The sequence below is a fragment of the Plecotus auritus genome (genome assembly GCF_963455305.1).
Source record: "Plecotus auritus genome assembly, chromosome: 7".
Classification (NCBI taxonomy): Eukaryota; Metazoa; Chordata; class Mammalia; order Chiroptera; family Vespertilionidae; genus Plecotus; species Plecotus auritus.
The window spans coordinates 67,281,548-67,304,078 of record NC_137774.1 but is presented as its reverse complement, the minus strand read 5'-3'; the positions used below and the strand labels follow the sequence as shown (position 1 = coordinate 67,304,078).

Here is a 22,531-nt window from a genome sequence, read left to right as displayed (position 1 = left end):
GAGGAGCCCCAGCTGGGCGGGTGCAGCTCTGCTGCTGCTCATCCCAGCCCTGTTGTGCCTACCACCACCCGCCCGGTAGAGCTGCCACAAAGGTGGGAGAGGCTCTCGCTGCTGCCACAGCTGCACTCGCGAGCCGTGAGCCTGGCTTCTGGCTGAGCAGCGCTCCAGCTGTGGGAGCGCACTGACCACCAGAAGGCAGCTCTTGCGTTGAGCGTCTGCCCCCTGGTGGTCAGTGTGCGTCATAGTGACCAGTCGACCGGTCATTCTGGTCATTCTGTCGTAATGGTCACTTAGGCTTTTATATAGAGAGATTACAATCAGAAGAGACATATGTGGATTACATGAAATCCATTGATGACAGATAGGGAGGTGGGAGAAATCAAGGAGGGGGAACCTCTGGGATTGTATAAGAAGTAAAATGATAGACACATATTCTTGTACATGGGTGGGTACAGGATAGTTAACAGTCAGTAAATAACATGGCAACAATAACAGTGAGAGGTCTCTGCCTTGGTGCATTGGTTGTGCCCTGAGGAGTCTAGAAAAAGGGGAGTTACCCTGACATTCCAAAGGAATGTTATTGTAGATGCAAAAGACAATAGACAGGCTTAGTTAAGGTAAAGATGACCTTTGTCAGGGAAGATTCTAGCTTAGGACATGACTACCTGCCATAAACAGATTTTAGTTAAAAAGTTTTCATTTCAGACCATCCTTTGTGGTTACTTTAGGTCTCCGAGTTTGCAAGACCAACAAGCAGGCCTTACCTGAGTTTGTCAGGTTTAGTATGTGGTCCATTTCCATCCACAGGAGAAAAAAGGCTGGTGAGGAGAGCCCAGGGGAGGAGCCCAGTGGCGGCAGGCAGAGCTAAACACAGAGATTTCAGAGAAGGTAGCAGCTGAAGAACGCCTCTATCAGAGGGGAGATGTTTGGTCATTGCTAATCTCTAATATATGAAGAAGTGTCCCAACAGAGGTTTTTTGGATTGAAAAAAAAATGGTCGGTAATTAAAAGTTAATAAATTGTTAAATGTGTTTCTGACCCCTATTCCTGCACAGTTGCTGCTTTCTCAGTTGGTGCTGGCTAGCTGGTTGTTGAAATGGGAATGGGTGTTACCCTGGGCAAATTACCCACTAGCCTCCCCTATGACCTTGACATCACAAACAGATAAGAACTGATCTAACACTTAGTCTAGGTCATTGGTCGGCAAACTCATTAGTCAACAGAGCAGCCAACGGCGGCTCGCGAGCCGCATGTGGCTCATGAGCCGCAGTTTGCCAACCACTGGTCTAGGTCGATCTAAGAGGACAGAGGTAAGCCAAATAGCAGCTGTTAGAAAAACTCAAACAAATGCAGTGAGCTGTGAGAGTATGAACTACGTGACAGAGAAAATGATTCTTCCAGGTTCTTCCGACTCCATAGTTCAGTACGCTTCTGCTTTTCCCGTTAAATGTTCATACTCTCAACTTCATATGGATGCTGTGAGAATGGTAGGAGATACAAAGTACATAACAGTGCCTAGCACAGAATAGATGTTCAGTCTATACATATAAAGTTGAATATCCTATATAATAAAAGAGTAATATGCAAATTAACCATCACTCCGCTACACCCACAAGCCACGCCCACAAGCCGATCAGGAGCAAATATGCAAATAAACCCAACCAAGATGGCTACGGCCAGAGAGAGCAGGAGGGAGGCTTGGGTTTCCCCGGCAATGGAGGAAGCCAAGCTTTCCGCCTGCCCTTCCCAGCCTAGGCCTCCACTCAAGGCTACAAAGTTTCAATGATAGAAGATACATAAATCCAAACAGAAATGGCAGCAGCCACGGAGCTGGAAAGAGCAGGAGGCTAGGGTTGCCCCTGGTGATGGAGGAAGCCAAGCTTTCCGCACACCCTGGCCGGCCCAGGCCTCCGCTTAAGGCTACAAAGTTTCAATTATAGAAGATACATAAATCCCAACAGAAAATGGCTGCCACCACGGAGCAAGCAGAAGGCTTGGCTCCGCTCCAGGCTACAAAGTTTCAATAGTAGAAGATAAATAAACCCCGGATACCAGGGCCTCCACTTGGGTCGCCAGGGGGCGTGGCCGGCCTGCAAACCACCACAGGCCCCTCGCCCAGGCTGCCCCACGCCCCAAGGGAACCCCCAACCTGATCCAGGACACCCTTCAGGGCAAACCAGCTGGCCCCCACCCATGCACCAGGCCTCTATCCTATCTAATAAAAGAGTAATATGCAGATTGACCATCACTCCAACACACAAGATGGCTGCCCCCATGTGGTCAAAGATCCTGCCCCCATGTGGACACAAGATGGCTACCACAAGATGGCCAGCAAGGGAGGACAGTTGGGAGGGACCAGGCCTGCAAGGGAGGGCAGTTGTGGGCCATCGGGCCAGCAGGGGAGAGCAGTTGGGAGGGACCAGGCCTGCAGGGGAGGGCAGTTAGGGGTGACCAGGCCTGCATGGGAGGGCAGTTGGGGGGGACCCAGGCCTGCAGGGGAGAGCAGTTGGGGGGGACCAGGCCTGCAGGGGAGGGCAGTTAGGGGTGACCAGGCCTGCAGGGGAGGGTAGTTAGGGGTGACCGGGCCTGCAGGGGAGGGCAGTTAGGGGAAAACAGGCTGGCAGGGGAGCAGTTAGGGGCAAACAGGCTGGCAGGGGAGTGGTTAGGGGGTGATCAGGCTGGCAGGCAGAAGCGGTTAGGGGCAATCAGGAAGGCAGGCAGGCGAGCAGCTGGGAGCCAGCAGTCCTGGATTGTGAGAGGGATGTCCGACTGCCCGTTTAGGCCCGATCCCACTGGGATCGGGTCTAAACAAGCAGTCGGACATCCCTTGAGGGGTCCCAGATTGGAGAGGGTGCCAGCTGGGCTGATGGACACTCCCCTCCCCCGTGCACGAATTTCGTGCACCAGGCCTCTAGTGAATCTATAAATCGAGAAATCCCAGTCCAGTCTCCAAGGAAGTACCAGCCTCAGCCACTAGAGGGGAGTCTCAGTCACACGCCTTTGAGGAAGAGGAAGACAGAGCATGACGTGGCAGGCACCCCTCTGAATATACCAGCCTTTCCTAAGGCAGGAAACTCACTCCCATTCAGGAAACATGGCTCCATGCTGAACTCCATGGAGTTTCTCTGAGTCACTATATTCTCCTGAAGTTGCAAAATGGTCTAGCAAAAGTCCCTCGAAGGCTTTTACTGCTTCCTGAGTAACATCTAAACTTGCCAAAATCGGCCCTAACCGGTTTGGCTCAGTGGACAGAGCGTCAGCCTGCGGACTCAAGGGTCCCAGGTTCGATTCTGGTCAAGGGCATGTACCTTGGTTGCAGGGACATACCCAGTAGGGGGTGTGCAGGAGGCAGCTAATTGATGTTTCTCTCTCATCAATGTTTCTAACTCTCTATCCCTCTCCCTTCCTCTCTGTAAAAATCAATAAAATATTTTAAAAAATAAATAAACTTGCCAGAATCCAAGGCCTTCCTCAATCTGGCCTCAACCCACCTGCCCAGCCTGAACTCCCCTTAATCCTTTACACTGCACCACACTGGACAATTGTGCTCCTGCCTCTATGCCCTGACTCATGATGCTCCTTCTTCTTGATGCCTTTCCTTTACCCCGACCTTCTGAAACCCTACTCCTTTTTCAATGATGCAAATGCCACCTCCTCCATTACTCCCTCCTCACTTCTCTAGTGATCTCACCCACCCCCAGCTCACACACCATATATTACATCCACATATCTTGTATTGTTGATTTATGTATGTGCATCTTTTCAATAGATTATAAACTCCATGAGTAGAGAGGCCAGTGGATAATCTACCCAGGGTAGCACAGTGAGTAAATGGCAAAGATGGGGTTCTAACCTGGGCAACCTGGCTCTTAACCACTAATTCACACTGTACCGTAATCTTTCATCAGCAGAGCACCTCACTCAGAGCTCTGCACACAGTGCCATTCAACAGCTTATCAAATGAACAACTTTTTGAAACACTGATCTAATTAGCACCTCATGAACCTTCACTGACTTATGGGCTATTGGGAGCCAGCAACTTGTTCTCATTAATCTGAATTAGAGTGCCCAGTCATAGATCCAATTATGAGCAATTTCAGAATCATAATCACTTTTCCACTTTGTCTCTTGATCTATAATACATATAAGGACCTCCTCCCAGCTTTTAAGGAAGAAAAAAACAAAGTGATTACTTACTGAAGGCCAGCAAATGTGTTTTTCGGAAGCTTCCAGCGCCCACCTTTTTTTTTTTTTTTTTTAAATATGGAACGCTTCCCAAATTTGCGTGTCATCCTTGTGCAGGGGCCATGCTAATCTTCTCTGTATCGTTCCAATGTTAGTACATGTGCTGCCATCTTCACTGCGAAGTGAAGGGGCTGGACTGACCGTCTCTGAGGGCCCTTTCTTCAGTGTTAACAGTCTGTGACTCTGGGAGACAGAATGGAATTAAAAAGAGCCCTGCCTCTGTGTCAGAAGATATCCTGTTAGTCTCAGCTCCCCAGCTCCCAGGTCCCCCATCTGCAAAACCTGAGAACAAGACGGGCATGGCCCCACTCATCCAGCTAAAACAGTAAGATGACCCCTAGACTGTGGAGTTGTCTGAAGAAACTGAAGTGGTCAAATAAGTGCTCAAACTACAAAGTCTAGTACAGAATCAAAAGATGATGACCTTGCCGAAACCGGTTTGGCTCAGTGGATAGAGCGTCGGCTTGCGGACTGAAGGGTCCGGGGTTCGATTCCGGTCAAGGCATGTACCTTGGTTGCGGGCACATCCCCAGTGGGAGGTGTGCAGGAGGCAGCTGATGGATGTTTCTCTCTCATCGATGTTTCTAGCTCTCTATCCCTCTCTCCCTTCCTCTCTCTGTAAAATATCAATAAAATATATTTTTTTAAAAAAAAAAAGATGATGACCTTAAGGGGGGACTGGGGGAGGCAGAAGAGGGTATGGAGGGTAGAAGAGAGGATAGGGGGATAAAAGGTGATGGAAGGAGACTTGGGGTGTGAACATACAACACTATATACAGCTGATGTATATTACAGAATTGTACACCTGAAATCTACATAATTTTAACCAATGTCACCCCAATAAATTCAATAAAAAAGACACCTTGACAGGATTTCAGTTTTGCAAACTCCAGTGACAACAGAAATGTTGCCTATTTTGCTGTTTTTGAGAGAAGCCTCACGGTGTGTATTAAGCAAACCCAGTCAACGCTGCAGGCAGCTTCCTGGCCTCTCCCTGGGTCCACGGAAAGGTAGGCTGGACGGGCTGTCCTGCGTGAGGGCGGGGAGCGCTAGGCCTTCGCCGCCGGCGCTGGGAGCCCCGCAGCCGCAGCCGGGACGCCAGAAGCCGGACATCAGCCGTGGAAACGCCGCGCGCGCCCGCGGAGCCACGTGACGGCCGCGGGGACGCGCGGGGACAGGCCTGCGCGCGGCTCCGCGGGTGACAAGGCGGCGGGAAGGGGCGGGGCCCGGGCGGGGCGCGGGGAGAAGCGGGCGGGGCGCCGGGGAGAGGCGGGCGGCGGGAGGGAGGAGTGGAGATGGCGGCGGCGGCGGCTCAGGGGGGCGGGGGCGGGGAGCCCCGGGGAGCCGAGGGGGTCGGCCCGGGGGTCGCGGGGGACGTGGAGGTGGTGAAGGGGCAGCCGTTCGACGTGGGCCCGCGCTACTCGCAGCTGCAGTACATCGGCGAGGGCGCGTACGGCATGGTCAGGTGAGGGGCGTTCCGGGCAGGGCCGCCGGGGAGGGGGCTGCGGGCGAGGATGGCCTGGGTGCTGGGTGCTGGGTGCTCTCTGCGCCTTGAGATCCGAGTGTCCCGAGAGGCGGGGGCGCGGCCGGGCTGGGAGCGCCCCGGGGAGAGGGCCTTTGGGTGCTTTCTGCGTGCGTCCGAGGAGGGGGGCTTGGAGCCTTGACCGGCCTTTCCATAGTGAAGGGAGGGGATCTGGGTGTCGGGGGAGCTGCGGGGACCTGGGGACCCTGTGGACGTGGGTGAGGGGAGGAGAATAGGGTCTTGGGACGGTCCTACCCTTAGTGCAGAGGGAGTGAGGACCCTGGGATTCCCCCGGGGAGGCCTGCCAGGAGTTGGGGAGAGCAGAGCAGCGCTCAGGGCTGGGCAGTGCTGGGGCTGGTCCAGGAGCGCCTCTCTGCAACTTTTAGGAGGGGCTGTGGTTCTCCCCTCCTTACGGTGTGCGCTGGGCCTTTGTTCATCTGCGAACAGCTCTGCTGCCCGGGTACCTTGCCCTGACAGCCGTGCCTGCCTTATCCCTTCCCTCCAACCCCTCCTGTGACTCCCTCCTGCTCCCAGTATTTGCCTCACTGTATGTCCTCCACTCGTCTCCCAGCCCCGGCCCTGTCCTGGGTTGGGGAGCCCATCAGGGGGAGGGGGGAGGGCAACTAGAATAGAGAGGGTTGCAGAGAGGGGAAGTCTGTGAGCGGTCAGTCTCTTCCTCTCTTTGTGAAGTCGCTGAAGGGCTGCCTGGCTGGTCCCCAGCTTTCTCCCTGGAGATCCCAGGCCTTCAGCAGGAAGGAACCAGCATTGTTTACCACTTGGCCAGAGCCCTCTCCTGCTCCCGCCCTTCCCTGCCATTGCCTGGGTGGGGCCAGCAGGCCTGGACTGCCCCTCTATACGACCACACCAACACCACCTCTCTGGCCCTCTCAGCTCAGCTTACGACCACGTACGCAAGACACGCGTGGCCATCAAGAAAATCAGCCCCTTTGAGCATCAGACCTACTGCCAGCGTACGCTGCGGGAAATCCAGATCTTGCTGCGCTTCCGCCATGAGAATGTCATCAGCATCCGAGACATTCTTCGGGCACCTACACTGGATGCCATGAGGGATGTGTATCCTTCACCTTGGCCCGCTGGCTGGCCAGGCACGGCCTCAGAGCTGGGCTGGGAGAACAGTGGGTTTCTTTCTGTTTCCTTTCTTCCCTGTCACCCTCCAGAACAAATCCAGTGAGAGAAACCTAGTGGAAAAGGGGCCACAGGGGGTAGGAGGCTGGGCGGCCTCAGAGGAATCCTGGCCTGCTGCAGCCAGGCAGTGTGGCCTTGGGCACGTTTGCTCTCTCTGCTATGCCTCTGTGGGGTCTGGGCAAGATGGTCTCTATGGGGCTTTGTCTCCTGATATGTCCAGGTGTGTGACAGGATCCAGCCTCTGCCCACAGCCAGTTCTTGTTTAACAGACGGTTCTTTCCCCTCAGGGTCCTCAGACTGGGAGGCAAGCAGGCAAGAAGAAAGCCGCCCCTTTTTGAGGGCCTACTGTGAGTCAGGCGCAGTGCATGCCCAGGGCTTTCACATTTCTAATTCTACCTCCCAACTGCCCGATGAGATAGATCTCAGCTCCCTTTCGTAGATGAGGAAATTGAGGCTCAGAAAGCTTTCTGTTGCTGCCTCTGCCCCTCCCCCAAAGAAACCCTGTCCTTTCTCCAGGACTTCCTGCTGGGAGCCCCACCCAGTCACCTGTGGCCTTGCACCTTGCCCAGGGCCCAGCCTGGCCTTTGTTGCCCTCCCCCCATATCACTTTCCTGGTTTGTTGTCCACTTCCTGCCTGGCTCTGTTGTTAGCAGCTTCTAATACCCATCACCTCTCCCCCACTCCACCCACCACCCCCAGTCAGTCCCAGTTCTCCACCCAAGCGTGGGGATTTGTGCCGCAGTGTCTGCAGGCCCCCACCACAAACTGTGGGCAGGAAACCTCCACACTCGCTCCCAGTTCGCTGTGTGACCTTCAGCATCTTCATCTATAAAACAGGGTTGGCCCATATGTTCCCAGAGGCCCTTTGAGGCTGATTCTAAAAGATAGTCCTTATTCTTGTAGAGACAAGCCAAGAGACATTTATGTATGTATGTATGTATGTATGCATGTATGCATGCAAGTTTAATCTTAAAACATATAAGGACATGTACTCCTCTATCTTCTGATGCACGGCCAAGCAGTCTTTGAGTAGGAGCGTGCTGTTGGGTTTCTCCTCATTTGTCTTGCACAAACAATTCACATAAGGTAGGCATTTCTTTTAAAGAAACATTTATTGCATGCCAGATGGTATTCATACATTATCTCATGTAACCCTCTCAACAGCCATGTGGCTCAGGCATTTATAATAGCAACACGAGTTCATGTTTGCTGAACACTTACAGTGTGCCAAGCACTGGGCTGGCTTCTTTACGTGGGTCATCTCATCTCATTGTCACAACCACTCTCAAAAGAACCATTCTTTCTCCTACTTTTCAGATAAGGAAATAGATTTTTTTTTAAAAAAGATGTATTTTTATTGATTTCAGAGAGGAAGGGAGAGGGAGAGACAGACAGAAACATCAATGATGAGAGAGAATCATTGATTGGCCGCCTCCTGCACACCCCACACTAAGGACCGAGCCCGCAACCTGGGCATGTGCCCTTGACTGGAATTGAACCCACGACCCTTCAGTCCATAGGCCAACACTCTATCCACTGAGCCAAACTGGCCAGGGCCAGAGCTGCTGCTCTTAATTGAGTTCTGCCTCCTGCAGAACTGAAGTGCTTTTGCTCAGGGTCACCAGCTGAGATGCAGCAGAGGCCCTGAGCCCAACTGCTGAGCCTGGGCCTTGCCCAGCTTGTGATAGGGGTTGGCAGATCTGTTGAGTCTTAGGGGTGCCAGCCGGAGGGGATGCGAAGCCTCGTCACCAGAGCCCGTTCTTCTTAACCAAGTGCCTCCCGCTGCCCCCACCCGTGGGGTCTCCGATACCATCCTCAGCTACATTGTGCAGGACCTGATGGAGACAGACCTGTACAAGTTGCTCAAAAGCCAGCAGCTGAGCAACGACCACGTCTGCTACTTCCTCTACCAGATCCTGCGGGGCCTCAAGTATATCCACTCAGCTAACGTGCTCCACCGGGATTTAAAGCCCTCCAATCTGCTCATCAACACCACCTGCGACCTTAAGGTCAGGGGTTGGGTGCCTGTTCCCTCCTCCCACCAGGGTCTGGGGCTTCCATTTGACTAATGGTCCCCTGGAGTAGGCGAGCACTGCAAGCAAAGGGAACAGCATGGGCAGGGGCATGGCGAAATGATTGCTTGGGCGTGGAGACCTAGAGCACCAAGCTTAGCAGCCCGGGTTGGATTCCAGATCTGCGATTTTGGCCTGGCCCGGATCGCCGATCCTGAGCATGACCACACTGGCTTCCTGACAGAATACGTGGCCACACGCTGGTACCGGGCCCCAGAGATCATGCTTAACTCCAAGGTAGGGGGCCCACCCACCCCCAAAGGGAAGGGGCCAGGTCCCAGAAAGCCCTGGAGCCATCTCTGAGCCAGGCAGTGACCTCCCGGGATCTGGAAAGAGGCTAAGCATTAGCTCCTCCCAGGCTCTGCTCTCTGCCTCCTGCAGCATTGAATCTAGGTTGGGGTGGAGGCTTGGCCCAGACAACAGGGACCTGTTGAGGCTGGCCCAGGACCCACCACTTTCTCCCCCTCCCCAGGGCTACACCAAGTCCATCGATATCTGGTCTGTGGGCTGCATTCTGGCTGAAATGCTCTCCAACCGGCCCATCTTCCCTGGCAAGCACTACCTGGACCAGCTCAACCACATTCTGGGTGAGGGGGCCTGGCCAGCTGAGTGGAAGGGAGATTAGCCTGTTGGAAGTGAGATTTCTTTAGGGTCAGGGTCGGGGAGTCTGTGGGAGTCGGATCAGGAGTACCACCACCTTTGGAGCTTCTGCAGCATCTCACAGCATTTCAGTGACATATAGATACTGTCCCATTGGCACATGGGAAGAGCAGGGCTACAGCCCACACTTAGGAAGTGCTGGAGCTGAGATTTGAACTGAGGGCTGCGAGTCTAGACCCCTTGCTCCATTGTAGTATTGGCTGGAGGTAGCTGTCAGGGCATGGAATGGGTTGGTGGGAGCTCCTGTTCTTGGCTCCTTCTGCTCCCAGAGGGAAGAGAAGATCTCTCACCAAGTCACCTACCCTACCCATAGGCATCCTGGGCTCTCCATCCCCAGAGGACCTGAATTGCATCATCAACATGAAGGCCCGAAACTACCTGCAGTCTCTACCTTCCAAGACCAAGGTGGCCTGGGCCAAGCTATTCCCCAAGTCAGACTCCAAAGGTGAGAGAGACATGAGAGACATGGGGCTGACATGGAATAAAAGCTGGATGCGTGAGCCCAGCAGCTGCCTGAGGAGACAGGCCCCCTGGGCACAGAGAAGCAAAACAGTACTTCTGGGAACTCCACTAGCCTTCCCTTTGACCCCTGATTCCTGCCCTTCCTTAGCCCTTGACCTGCTGGACCGGATGTTGACCTTTAACCCTAATAAACGGATCACAGTGGAAGAAGCCCTGGCTCACCCCTACTTGGAGCAGTACTATGACCCAACAGATGAGGTGGGTCAGCCACCAGCAGCAGGCCTGGTGGGTAAGTGGGTGGGTAGGCATCCCTCAGTACCTGGCCTGAGCCTCATCTTTGCCACCCTAGCCAGTGGCTGAGGAACCTTTCACCTTTGACATGGAGCTGGATGATCTACCCAAGGAGCGGCTGAAGGAGCTCATATTCCAGGAGACAGCCCGCTTCCAGCCTGGGGTGCTGGAGGCCACCTAACCTGAACAGATGCCTCCGCTCCCTGGGGCTTGGTGAGTGTGCCCCACCGCCCACGCGCTGATTCACTCTGAGACCAGGGTACCTACCAAACATCCTGTACAGTCAAAAGCTCGCTCATGCCCATGATCCATGTGTATGGGAGCAACAGAAGGGCCAGAGACTGCCCAGACCATAGACCTGCGGTCTGCCAGTCTTCATGTCCCTCCTTTCCCCCAGCCCCAAATGTCTCCCACCTGCCAACACCCTGCTGCCTCCAGCCCCAGAGGTCACTGAGGGCCCCTCTCACCCAGCTGAGGACCGGAGCCAGGTTTTGCCCCTCCCAGTATGGACAGAGAGGCAGGTGGGGCCACAACTGCTTTGGGAGGAGCTAGCAGCTCTCAGCCTGACCCAGATACCACGCTTTCTCACACCTGGTGCCCAGGTCAGCAGTTCACCCACCTTTGGGGGACTCTGACCCACACCTCTCTTCCCTCTTTCATCACCTCCGATCTTTCTGCCAGCTGGAGCCTGATAGAGGGCAGGCAGACACACCTGCGCTCAAACCCCAGCTCTGACACTTAGTAAGAGCTGTGTGATATCGTGCAAGACACCTCACTTCTGCAACTCCGTTTCCTGAGGACAGCCCTGATAATGAGAGCAAACACAGAGCACTACGCATTGTTCTAGATGTTTCTGTGTAGGAGCTCATTGCATCCTTACAGCAGTACCATGAGACAGGTACTAATGTTCCCCATGAGGAAACAGGCACATCTCACTCAGCTGTAAGGATGAAATGAAAGGGGTTGAGGTCAGAGCTCCGGCAGGTGCTCTCCTGGTGCTAATGGTTCCTTTCCTGCCTGCCTTTTTGTTTAGGCCCTGCCTCCTGTCTGCCCCTCCCCTGCTGGACTGTTAGAAAATGGACACTGAGCCCAGCCCGGACCCCGGCAACCCAGGTCGGGGCACAGGGCGGGCCTGGCCATCTTCCCTCGCTTTGCTTAGGCCTCCTGTTTCAGGCAGGCCAAGGCTCCCTCCCTCTTCCCACTCTCCTAGGACCTGTGGCTCAGGTGGCCCCAAAGCAAATTCCCCTCAGCGGCTCTGCCTTCCTCTCCCCCAGCTATCCCAGTCTCTGGTGGTTCCAGAATCAAGGGCTCTGGCTGCCCTGTGACCTCCTGAGGGATGGTGGGGTTAGGGCACACTGAGTCGGGACTCAGGGCCATCCTTGCCCCACTCACCTCATTCAAACCCCACCCATTTCCCCTCAAGGAACATTCCTAAGGCTCAAGGGCTAGTATCCTTGAGGAGCAGGGCCCTGCCTAAGCCCCCTCCCCCTAAGCTGCCACATCTAACTCCTGCTGCTTCTGTGTGTGGGTGAGCAGAAGTGGAGGTGGGGCGCGGAGAGCCCGGTGCCCCTGCCCACCTGTGCCTGTATCTAATATATAAATACAGAGATGTGTATATGATGGCCCTGGCTCTGTCTGTGTGTGCCGATGCCGTGTCCCTCGCCATTGCTGCTTTGAAGACTGACACTCCAGCCCAGCTGCCTCCCAGCTGTGGCTTTCCCTGGCCCTGTCACCTCTGGCTCCCCAGCTGGCCAGGGTTGAAGATGGGAGTGTAAGAAGCTCCACCTCCTAGACAGAGTGGGGTCAATTTTCCCCTTAGCCACTGTCCTCTCCCCGCTCTGACGTCTTCCTAACTGGCTGGGGCGATTTGGGGGTGATTCCGGCACCCTACACACCCCTGGATTTTCTAGAATGGCAAGGGATGGTATCCCCCGGCCACATGCACAAGTGGTCAGGGGGGAGGTTATAGCAGACGTGTGGGGGGAACCTGACTCCCCAGTGTTATCAAGCAGAGAGGGGCGCTGGGATCTGTGGAGGGTCTGACGGTGTGAGGGCCAGAGCCGCTTGGCCTCGCCTCCCACCTGTACTCCATCCCAGCTGAGCCCTGCAGCCTGGCACTGGGCCAGCAGCAGGCTGAACAAGTCCCAGGGGCGTGGTGGTGACCAGTGGTGGAATCAGCCTACATCAGGCAGGCAATCGGCAAGGCAGCACAATTCACCGGCGACAGCTGAGCTGGCGGCAGCCGGAGCCCGGGAGGCAGCGGCCATGAGCTCTGTGCTGTACTATGCCCTGCCCGCCCTGGGCAGCTATGCCGTGCTCTCCATCTTCTTCCTGCGCCGGCCTCGCCTGCTGCACACACCCGGGGTTCCAGCCTTCTGTCCCCGCCTGGGGGCCCACCGGGGAGGTGAGCTGCGGGGAGAAGGGGGGTGTAGGCTACTGAGGGTGGAATAGGGAGAGCAAGACACGTGCCAAGGTGAACAGCAGAGAGGGGTAGGTCTAAGGGGCCAGATGTTAGAAAGAGGGCAGACCAAGGTAGGAGGAGAGCAGGTGACAGGGCAGGACATGGAATGAGGAAAAAGAGGCTGCCCACCTGGGCTGACGGGGTGATGAGGCAGGGGCCAGGGGAGAGGAAGGGGCCCAGCCCCAGGGATCCACTGCGCTGCCCCACACAGGATCTGGAGAGAGGCTGGAGAACACCATGGAGGCCATGGAGAAGTGAGTGCGCCTACCCAGCCGAGTTGCGAGGTCGTGCCAGCTGTGCGTGGCATGAAGCCAAGGGGTGCCACGCACTTCCTAGTCTGGGTGACTGGAGCCCCTGGAGGCATCGCACAGCCTGCATATCCCGCTTTAAATTGACCCACGCTCCCCTGAACCTCCCCATCACCCTGTGCCCCACAGCCCACTGACCTTTGCTCCCTTAGCGCCATGGCCCAGCGCGCAGACCTCCTGGAGCTGGACTGTCAGCTGACCCGGGACGGTGTGGTGGTGGTGTCCCACGACGAGAACCTGTCCCGCCAGTCAGGCGTGAACAGGGATGTGAGCAGCCTGGAGTTTGAGGTGGGCCTTGCCCTAGCCCCCCATACCCAGAGAGCCCGCACATGAGCCTCCTGGTGACATGCCCCTGCCTCCCCAGGAGCTGCCCCTCTATAAGGAGGAGCTGGAGGTTTACTTCTCACCAGGTAAGAGCATGGGCTGTGAGCCCTGGGCTGGGCCAGCTGAGTGGGGTCATGGCCTCAACCTCTGCCCTCTCTTCTCCTCTGGCACTTGCCCCTCTTTTCCTGGGTTCCCACTCCCACCCACCAATGCTCCTCTGACCTCTCCCCATCATCCCCCAGGCCACTTTGCACATGGGTCAGACAGGCACATGGTGCGTCTGGAGGATGTTTTCCAGAGGTTCCCTCGGATGCCCATGAGTGTGGAGGTCAAAGAGAAAAACGAGAAGCTCATTCACAAGGTGGTGCTGTGGGCAGGGTGGGGAGGGCCCGGCCTGGGGAGAGGCCTAACTCCCTTTCATCTCCTTCCTCCTCTTTCCAGATAGCCAGCCTGGTGAGGCACTTTGACCGCAATGAAATCACCATCTGGGCCTCGGAGAAGAGCTCAATCATGAAGAAGTGCAAGGCTGCTGTGAGTCCCTTTCCCTCCCAGCTCCTGCAGCCCCTCCTCCCAGGGGCTGGAGCCCCACCCAACCTGAGGGCCTAGGCTAGTGGGGGGTCTGGGGGGTTCTGGAGGATTTGGAGAGGTGAGCTGGTGGAGGAAGTATGTGAGCCAAGTCAAGTCATGCTGCTGGGAACAGGGAGGGTGCATTTAGGCCTTGAGTTCTGGGCCAAGATGTGGCTTTGATCCAGCAGATAGAAGGGTTTCTTGAATGTTCCAAAGCTATTTCCCCTGCAGCCCAAGCCTCTCTGCTTCCCCAGGAGCAGACTGACTCCTCTCATCACTCCCTTGCCTCCCAGAACCCCGAGATGCCGTTCTCCTTCACAAGATGCCGAGTAATCCGGTTGTTACTGCTGTATTACCTGGGGCTGCTGCCCTTCGTCCCTATCCCTGAGAAGTTCCTCTTGTGCTTCCTGCCCACCATCATCAACAGGTGCCTACAGGGTCCCCATCTCCCTTCTCCATCCTCCCCCAGGCTTCCAGCTGCTTCTGTCCTTAGAAAAACACCCCCCATCTCAAGCCCCATTTTGTAGGGTCCCCAGCCACCTTCAGGATAACCCCCACAGTACTTTGAAGACAGGAGTTCTCACCCAACATTCATGAATACTAAGAGGACCATGAACCCTCTGAAATTCAATGCAAATGTACTAGTATGTAGGTGTGGATAGAGTTTTGGAACAAAAGGTTCATTTACTCATCCATTCATCCAACTAGTATTTATTGAATGCCTACTCTGTTCCAGGTGCAGCAACACTAGTAATCAAGCAGTGTGGGTGGGGCAAGGCCCTCAGCTTACAGTCTGGCTAGGGAGACACATGTTAATTATAGCATCACTCTGATTCTCAAAAGGAAAAGCAAGTGTTTTCCTGCCGGGGAAACAAGGATTAACAAAGTAACATCTGGGTAAAGTATGAGGAATTTGGATACTTCACCAGCTCTGGGGCTGGGCCCCTCCCCCTGCTGTCAGAGAACTTCGCTGTGGTGGCCCAGTGCTTTCTGCTGCCCTCTGCGGTCATGAGAAGCTCCCAGCCAGCCCCCACAATCCTTTGCTACAAAGACATCATTATACTACAGAACTTTGTGTGTAACATTTTTATACAGGATTTATAGTGTTTCCACATCCTTCAGTTAGTTGAGCTTTACTTTGCAGCATCCCCGGGAGGTATAGGAATCATGACCCCACAGAACATGGAGAATCTGAGGCTCAGAGCTTCTATAACTTGCTCGAGGTGATACAGCTAGAAGTCCAGAGCCTGGCTTGCCCTGGGTCCGACTCCAAAGCCTGTGAAGGGCCTCTAAAGTCACCCCTGGAGTGGGACAAGCAGGGGCAAGTAGCCGACCCATTAAACGCTGTCTGTTCTCAGGAAGCTGGTCAGGCCCAACCGGGAGGACCTCCAGACTGTGTCCAGCTTGGGAATCAAGCTAGGTTTCAGCCCTGGCCCCACCACAGACTTGCATGTGACCTCGGGCAAATTAATAAAACTCTCCAAGACTTAGTTTCCCTTCTGAAAAACAGTGAGAGGTGGGCACACCCTCAAAGCATGGAGTCAAGGAGGTAGGAGTAGGATCTCACTGAACAAAGGGTGAATTGTTTGGGCAACTGCAAAGGTTCTTTTTTTTAAATTTTTATTTCAGAGAAGAAGGGAGAGGGTGAGATAGAAACATCAATGATGAGAGCGAGTCATTGATCAGCTGCCTCCTGCACACCCCCTACTGGGGATCCAGCCCATAACCCGGGGAATGTGCCCTTAACGGGAATTGAACCCAGGACCCTTCAGTCCACAGATCAACACTCTATCCACTGAGCCAAACTAGCCAGGGCTGCAAAGGTTCTTTTAGAGGGGGTAGGTTTCACTGGTCAGGGATCACGACCACCCCCACTCTCCAGCCCCGTGATGGAGAGACCCAGGGACTGACCACGATACCTCTTCTCCACAGGACCTACTTCCCATTCTCCTGCTCTGGGCTGAACCAGCTGTCAGCCATGGTTACTAAATGGTGAGGTGGGCGAGAAGGCTGGGTGGAGTGTCCCCATAGAGACCTGCCTCTGCCCTTCTCCTCAGTCCCTCTCATCTTGACCTTTGCCACCCGCCTCCCCACCAGGCTCATCATGAGGAAAAGTCTGATCCAACACCTGGAGCAGCGAGGAGTGCAGGTGAGGCTTCGCTACCTCAGTGCACAGCGTGGGCTGGCACAGCTTTCCAGTCACCACTCTGCCGCTGACTAGCTGGCGCCTTGGGCAGGTCACCTTCAGAGCCTTGGTGTCTTCACTGTAAATGGGGCTAATGACATAGTCAGCTCCTCTGGATATGCAACTGGTACTTAGCAAGGGCTTGATAAATGCTAGCCATTATGGTGATGTATTGAACTGTCCTGATCCCTGATGAGGGGCTGGGCAAAGACCAGAAGGGAAACTCGAGCCTGCCCACCTCCTCCCGCTCCCAAGCTTCAGCTTTGACCAGGTCATTTAATTAGCAAACCTTCGCTGAGAATATATTCCGGGCACTATGGCACTGAGTAGGGAGCTTACCGTGGCAGAGGAGGGGAAGGAAGCAGGCCATCACCATCACAGGGAAAGGAAAAGACAGAAAGGGAAAGTGCGGTGGCCTGTGGGGTCAGAGGCCTCGGGGAGAAGTGAGGCGCTGGCTCCAGGGGCGAACAAGGAGAGCACGCAGGCGGGAGGCTCCTGTGAGAAGGCCCAGAGGAGCTAGAGGCTGGCAGTCTGAGAGACAGAGAGGGCTCCCACCGCGGCAGCCTGGAGGAAGCGGCACCAGGGGGGCTGGAGAAGGCAGCAGAGGCTGCTGACAGGCAACCCAAGGACCTCCGTAAGGAGCCTGGGCTTCTGCCCAAAGGGAGGGGAAGCTTTTGAGGGAAGAGACCATTGAGATTTGTTGAGGGAGGGTCATCCATGTGGAGAAGTGACTGTGGGGGCCACTGTGGAAGCAGAGTCTCATGAGGAGGCAGATGCTGTCACTAACAGGATTTGGGCTCAAGTGGTAACAGTGGGGATGGATGGAAGAGTTTACTCACAGACAAGCCACTGATTGGATGAGGGTAAGTGAGGATGAGCCCTCCCCACTCCTTGGGGCTTCACTGCGACTCTAGGGGGCTGGACCTTAATGCTCAGTTGTCACATTAGGAAACCAGAGGTCCAGTGGCTTGCCCAGGGCACAGATCCTGGTCCCACCCATGTCAGTGCCCACAGGAGAGGACTCAGCAGTCAGGGAAGGGAGAGCAGCAGCAGGTTCGGGCAGGCTGGCAGCGCTGGCCTGCTGGTGAACAGTCCACAACTGGCTTTCCGTGGTGTAGATGCTGCCTTGGCCGATTTCAGGCTACCAACATGAAGTCGCTGAACAGAGCTGGGAAGAGATGGGAGGTAGCACATCGTTGCAGAGTATTTCCACCGGACACATTCGACAGACATAAATCATCTCCAGGGCATAGGTGGAAGTATGAGGGAGGAAGTGATGAGTTTTTAGATTTTATTGCCTTTGTTTTTAATACGGTTTACAGAATTGCAAGTTTATACACTTTAATATTTAATAATGGCTGTGTTCAAAACCAATTTGAAAAATTTCTGAAAATTGAACCATCGGCTCCCCAGCATTCCGCTGCTGGGAGGCCTCCACAGAGGAGAGCTCTGACCAGCTGGGTGCAATGGGGAGTTCCAGGTCAAGCTGTTTGGAAACGACCCCTCTCTCCCCTCTCAGGTGGTATTTTGGTGCCTTAACGAAGAGTCAGATTTTGAAGTGGCCTACAGTCTGGGGGCCACTGGCGTCATGACTGATTACCCCACAGCCCTGAGGCGCTACCTGGACAACCGCAGAGCAGCAGCCTAAGTCTCCTAAGCCGGAGGCCCTTGCCCTCAACAATGTTTCTCTTTCCCAATAAATATTTTATTTTTAGTCAAGACTTTTTGCATTCTTTTTAGGGGGTAGAGGGTGTCCGGGTGTCAGAGATCCTAGAAAACTCTAAAGATGGCAGCCTAAGGCTGGAGTCTGGATCTGAATTAGCCTGACCCACTGGTTCAACCACATTCCAGACCCAGAGTAATGCCACACCTTGTGCCAGCCTGGCCTCCACTCTCCTCAGGAATGTCCCTTCAGAGCCACAGATAATGGGTCCATTCTTCTGAGGCCACTAAGAGCCAGGCACACAGCGAGGGACTTGGCTGGCCCCTGAGCCTCCTCACCTGGCTGCAGAGGTGGACAAGGCAGGGCGGTGGGCCCACAGCACCATCTGCTGCCTCCCCACTCCAACCTTCCCCGCCCAGGCCCAGGTTTCCTGCTCCAGAAGCTCCCAGTTCCTCAGCCCTCTCCAGCGGCATGTCTGTCACTCATTTATGAAACCGGCTTTCACAAGCCTATGGACGACTGGAGGCCAGGCCGGGCCCTGGGGCCGTGCAGGGAACAAGACAAGATTAGCATGGCAGACCTGTGTAAACACTCAGGTGAGAAAGGGAAAGGGGAAGCCCACAGCAGACACCAACTCAGCCTGGAGGGAAGGGGCTCCAGAGGAGCCGCCACCTGGAGGGGGTGCTGCTCAGCTGGGCTCGGCTTGTTCCCAGGCTCTGGCCTCGGGGTCTAACCGACCACACCTTTAGCTCCTCCATTCCGAGGCTGTCCCTGGTGCTATGGCCAAGGCCGTGGACTCGGACCGAAGTGAGAATGTCAACTCTGCCTCTTGCAGGCGGACAACCTCGGCAGAAGAACAGCAGCAGCTGCTGCCTCGGGACTGCAGCGGGGATGAAGAGTGGGCCCGGGCAGTGGGAACGCAGATAATTATGACTATTATGTCCCCGGGGGCGTGCATCCAGACACCGTCCCCCTCCTAACCCCGCGCAGGTCAGGTACCTCAGATACGTGCCCCTTCAAGAACCGCGGGAGGCCCGAGGGGCGCCGGGCGGCGGGTGGACTGCGGGCGGCAGCCGCATTTCCGGGCGGCCGAGACCGAGCGGGGGCAGGGTAGCCAGGCCTGCGCCGGTCGCGGTGTGACGCGCCCCCTCATTTGCATACTGTACTCCGATTGGCCGCGGCGCCGCGGGGCCCAGGGGCTGGCCCCCTCCCCCTCCCGCCGCAGCGGCGGCAGCAGCTGTTCTCGGTGTAAACAAGTCGCGGCGACTGTGAACCGGGCCGGGGTGGGGGACGGCGCCCACCAGGGCCCCCCACTCCCAGGCCTGCCACCCCGGCGGACCGGGCTCCCGCGCGCCCAGGCGAGGTGAGGCCCGCATCCTCAGGGCTGCGCGTCGCCCCGAGCCCCGCCCCGCCAGCGAGGACTGTCCCCTTCCCCGGCGCCCGCCCCCCACCCGCGCCCCAGGTGAGCCCTGGGTCTCAGGTAAGGCTCCGCGATGCAGGTAAGAGCCCCTCGGCATAGACCAGGTTCGGCGTCCCCAGATAAGAGCTCCTCCCCCCTCCGTGACCCTCCAACTTCAGGGAGGCCCCAGCCTCCTCTGGGTTCGGGACCTTTTCCCCAGGTGAGCTTCCTGCACGGTACATGCAGTCGCCCCCCAGCTCCGCCCTCCGCAGTTCACATGAGGTTTAAGACCATCCAATTCCTAGCCCCTTCCTGCTCCCCTAAACAGAGAACTGACAGCTCATCCACTCCTAAGCCCCTTCCTCCAGTTTCAATTGCCAGGTCAGCTGGGGTGAGGCTGAAAGCAGGTGGGTGACTCATCTTGTGCTCCTCCTAGCCTCAGTTTCCCCAATGATGCAACTTGAGGCCTCTTCAGTGAGTCAAAACTGAGCCAGTTCTGGCCCCTGGAGAGGCTGCTGGCTCTGGGGAGAGGAGACAGCAGCCAAGTGTGACACAGAGAGAGTCCCCGTGGCCCTGGGCGTGCCTGCTTGTGTGTGGCTGGGGTCCTGACAATACACTCACTCCCTCCCCAACAGGCACTGGGCTCCCTCTGCTCCCCGTGGGCCGCTCCCCGCGTGGGGCCACTGCCCCTGGCCCCCGCCATGGTTCGGATTTCAAAACCCAAGACGTTTCAGGCCTACTTGGATGATTGTCACCGGAGGTATAGCTGTGCCCACTGCCGTGCTCACCTGGCCAACCACGACGACCTCATCTCCAAGGTAACTGGATCACAGTTGGGGCTGGAATGGGAGGCTTGAGGGCTGCTTGGTAGCTCCCCACCAATAACCCTGACCCCCTCTTCTCTCCCTTTCATTAGTCCTTCCAGGGCAGTCAGGGGCGTGCCTACCTCTTCAATTCTGTGTGAGTATTTGTCCTCCTGTCTTTCTTTTCCTGACCTCTATTGTGACCTGTGACCCATGGCATCATGCTGAGACTCTCAAAGCCCCCTGGTTCAGGCAAGAAGCTAAGGACAGACACAGTTGGATACAAGCTAGAGGTGGGCTTTGTGATGGCGGGATCCTCCCTGGGACTGCCCCCATGTCCCCACAGGGTGAACGTGGGCTGCGGGCCAGCCGAGGAGCGGGTGCTGCTGACAGGCCTTCATGCTGTCGCTGATATCCACTGCGAGAACTGCAAGACCACTTTGGGCTGGAAATATGTGAGTTCAGTGACCTCTGACCCCAAGCTAGCTTTTGTCATGACCTCACATCACAAGCAGTCATCTGATCATCTTTCAGAGTGTATGGGCCCAGCTCACACAAGTCAAACAGTCTTTTCCTCCCCTGACCATGTTTTCATCTCTCACATCCCACAAAAGCCTTTTTTTTTTCTCTTAACCCATCCATCTTCTCACAGGCACAAGCGCCCCATTTTAGAGATGATGATATAATCAGAATTACCATTTATTAAATTCTTATTGTTATGTGCATAACAACAGTCATGACAACAATCCTGTAGGTAGAGTCTACTTTATCTTCACTTTACAGAAGAAAGAAGGCCCAGAGATGTTAGTAACTTGCCCAAGGTCACACATCCAGCAAGTAACATAATAGGACCAGAATCCGACTTCGTTTTGTTTTTAACTCCAAACCCTTGACCCCAGCTTCTGTTACCATTCAGAGGATCAGAGAAGTTGCCCAAGACCCCACAGCAACACAGAGCCTGGGTCCATGTGCCTCCTTTTCCACTGCCCTGGTTGCCACTGCTGCTGTCCAGGGTCTGATTTCACTACTCTGAGTTTCATTTCCTTACCTGGCATGGAGGATAAAGCCACCAGTTGGCACCCAAGACTGTTATGGAGATCAGATTAGATGCAGCAAAAGAAGATGCTCTTGGGAAACTGCAGTTGCTTGGAGCTGTGGGGCCTTGGTGATGTGGATGCCCCAGGCAGAGACAGACAGGCAGCCCTGACCAGAGTTCACCCCTGGCCCTGCCACAGATGGGCTTTGTGTACCTGTGCAGGTGGCTTGGCCTCCCTGGAACTTTGTAAAATAAAGAGCTGGCCAGTTTAGAGGTCAAAAACTCAAGTGCTTGCAGGGCCAAGCAGATACTGTGGATCTGCAAAAGGGGCAACATAGATTGTGGGCAAAGGGAGAGGCAGCCTGTGCCATACTGGAGTCAGCACCGCCTGCCTCTGTGTTAGTATTTCAGTTATTCCTATTAAACTCTCTGTTGGCCAAGAAACACGTGTAGGCCAAAATTGCCACTCAGGCTACCAGTTTGTAATCCCTGGGTCCTGTAGACACTTCCATATCCTCATTGTTGGAGCCAACAGTAGTCCTTTAAAAAGTACCCATTATTCAGGGAGTTGTCTACCCCATTAGTGAGAACTCAGCCCTGCCACTTGCCAGCTCTATGTCTGTGGGCAGATGGCTTGGCTTCTCTGGGAGAGTTTCCTCAGATATGAAATAGGGCCCATCATATCCATGCCCCAACCTCTATCCCTGCTGGGAAGGCCCTTGCTCCAGGGATGACGGCCTCTCCCCTCCTTTTAGGAACAGGCCTTCGAGAGCAGCCAGAAGTACAAAGAGGGGAAGTACATCATTGAACTCAACCACATGATCAAAGACAACGGCTGGGACTGACCCCCCACTCTTGCCGCATGTGGCTCCAGCCCAGCCTGGCCGCCAGGGGGCGCCACTGGCTTCCCTTCTCTGCCGGAAGGGAGCTCTGGACCTGCAGAGCCCCTGCAGAGGAAGGATTCGGCTCCTGTACATATATTTTATTGCATGCACTGTGACCTTGGGCGGGGGAGATAAGAAGGTGGACTACACCACCACCCCCACCTCCCTGCGATCTGGCTGGCTTGGATCTCATTTTTTAACCTCTTCCTGCCCCGCCTACCCTATAGATATGGCCTGTGTGCTGTTTTCGTAGCCCAGTGCAGCATCTGCCCTGTGAACTCCTCCCACTGGGTTCCTCTTACCGCACGCGTGTCTCCTCCCCTAGTCTGTAGCGTTTGTATATAATAAAACAATGAAGCGGAGACAGCCCCAGGCTTATGTGGAATCGGGAAGGGGGAACTCAAGTGCAGAATCCTGCCTCTATAGAGCTGTTCCCTTCTGAGCCCCAATGGGGCAGCAGGTAGGTAGGCACCGCGGCTAAAGGTGGGAGTCTGCGCTCCTGG

At 55.4% G+C, this 22,531-nt stretch overlaps 4 protein-coding genes across 7 annotated transcripts in view; 3 read left to right on the top strand and 1 right to left on the bottom strand.

Moving 5' to 3' along the window:
- Positions 1–5,403, bottom strand: part of CORO1A (coronin 1A) — a 44,804-nt gene extending 39,401 nt beyond the window's left edge. Inside the window, exons 1-2 of the mRNA XM_080680885.1 lie at positions 5,108–5,403; positions 4,198–4,428 (exon numbers count right to left, since the gene is read on the bottom strand). Coding sequence (XP_080537011.1) covers positions 4,198–4,292 — 95 coding nt within the window. The 5' untranslated portion in view covers positions 4,293–4,428; positions 5,108–5,403. The remainder of the gene's footprint in view (positions 1–4,197; positions 4,429–5,107) is intronic.
- A 137-nt stretch (positions 5,404–5,540) lies between these two features.
- On the top strand, positions 5,541–12,018 carry MAPK3 (mitogen-activated protein kinase 3; the record flags this gene model as incomplete). The annotated part of the gene is made up of 9 exons (XM_080678264.1): positions 5,541–5,710; positions 6,659–6,841; positions 8,733–8,922; positions 9,106–9,222; positions 9,458–9,572; positions 9,959–10,090; positions 10,256–10,365; positions 10,457–10,611; positions 11,432–12,018. 8 exons carry the CDS (start codon positions 5,541–5,543, stop codon positions 10,577–10,579), a joined length of 1,140 nt encoding a protein of 379 aa, XP_080534390.1. The 3' UTR covers positions 10,580–10,611; positions 11,432–12,018.
- A 34-nt stretch (positions 12,019–12,052) lies between these two features.
- On the top strand, positions 12,053–18,023 carry GDPD3 (glycerophosphodiester phosphodiesterase domain containing 3). 2 transcript variants are annotated; one of them, XM_080678265.1, is made up of 10 exons: positions 12,053–12,802; positions 13,071–13,113; positions 13,320–13,455; positions 13,532–13,577; positions 13,734–13,852; positions 13,933–14,022; positions 14,352–14,485; positions 15,991–16,050; positions 16,156–16,207; positions 17,763–18,023. In XM_080678265.1, exons 1-10 carry the CDS (start codon positions 12,664–12,666, stop codon positions 17,889–17,891), a joined length of 948 nt encoding a protein of 315 aa, XP_080534391.1. In that variant the 5' UTR covers positions 12,053–12,663; the 3' UTR covers positions 17,892–18,023. The 2 variants fall into 2 exon arrangements, with proteins under 2 accessions (XP_080534391.1, XP_080534392.1); XM_080678266.1 differs by having other exon boundaries at positions 12,444–12,802; positions 13,532–13,852.
- Positions 18,024–19,122: 1,099 nt separating this feature from the next.
- On the top strand, positions 19,123–22,392 carry YPEL3 (yippee like 3). 3 transcript variants are annotated; one of them, XM_080678269.1, is made up of 5 exons: positions 19,123–19,269; positions 19,941–20,123; positions 20,222–20,265; positions 20,455–20,563; positions 21,900–22,392. In XM_080678269.1, the coding sequence occupies exons 2-5, from the start codon at positions 20,007–20,009 to the stop codon at positions 21,987–21,989; spliced, it is 360 nt and encodes a 119-aa protein (XP_080534395.1). In that variant the 5' UTR covers positions 19,123–19,269; positions 19,941–20,006; the 3' UTR covers positions 21,990–22,392. The 3 variants fall into 3 exon arrangements, with proteins under 3 accessions (XP_080534395.1, XP_080534397.1, XP_080534396.1); XM_080678271.1 differs by having other exon boundaries at positions 19,123–19,368; XM_080678270.1 differs by having other exon boundaries at positions 19,125–19,386.
- Positions 22,393–22,531: the final 139 nt, after the last annotated feature.

Excerpts from the sequence above, each read along its gene's own strand:
- GDPD3 (XM_080678266.1), top strand. The coding sequence starts at position 12,664 with ATGAGCTCTGTGCTGTACTATGCCCTGCCCGCCCTGGGCAGCTATGCC. Across the intron at positions 13,456-13,531 it reads TGAGCAGCCTGGAGTTTGAG|GAGCTGCCCCTCTATAAGGA; the intron begins GTGGGCCTTGCC and ends CTGCCTCCCCAG. Across the intron at positions 13,853-13,932 it reads ACGAGAAGCTCATTCACAAG|ATAGCCAGCCTGGTGAGGCA; the intron begins GTGGTGCTGTGG and ends TCCTCTTTCCAG.
- YPEL3 (XM_080678269.1), top strand. The coding sequence starts at position 20,007 with ATGGTTCGGATTTCAAAACCCAAGACGTTTCAGGCCTACTTGGATGAT. Across the intron at positions 20,266-20,454 it reads GCCTACCTCTTCAATTCTGT|GGTGAACGTGGGCTGCGGGC; the intron begins GTGAGTATTTGT and ends ATGTCCCCACAG. Across the intron at positions 20,564-21,899 it reads CCACTTTGGGCTGGAAATAT|GAACAGGCCTTCGAGAGCAG; the intron begins GTGAGTTCAGTG and ends CCCTCCTTTTAG.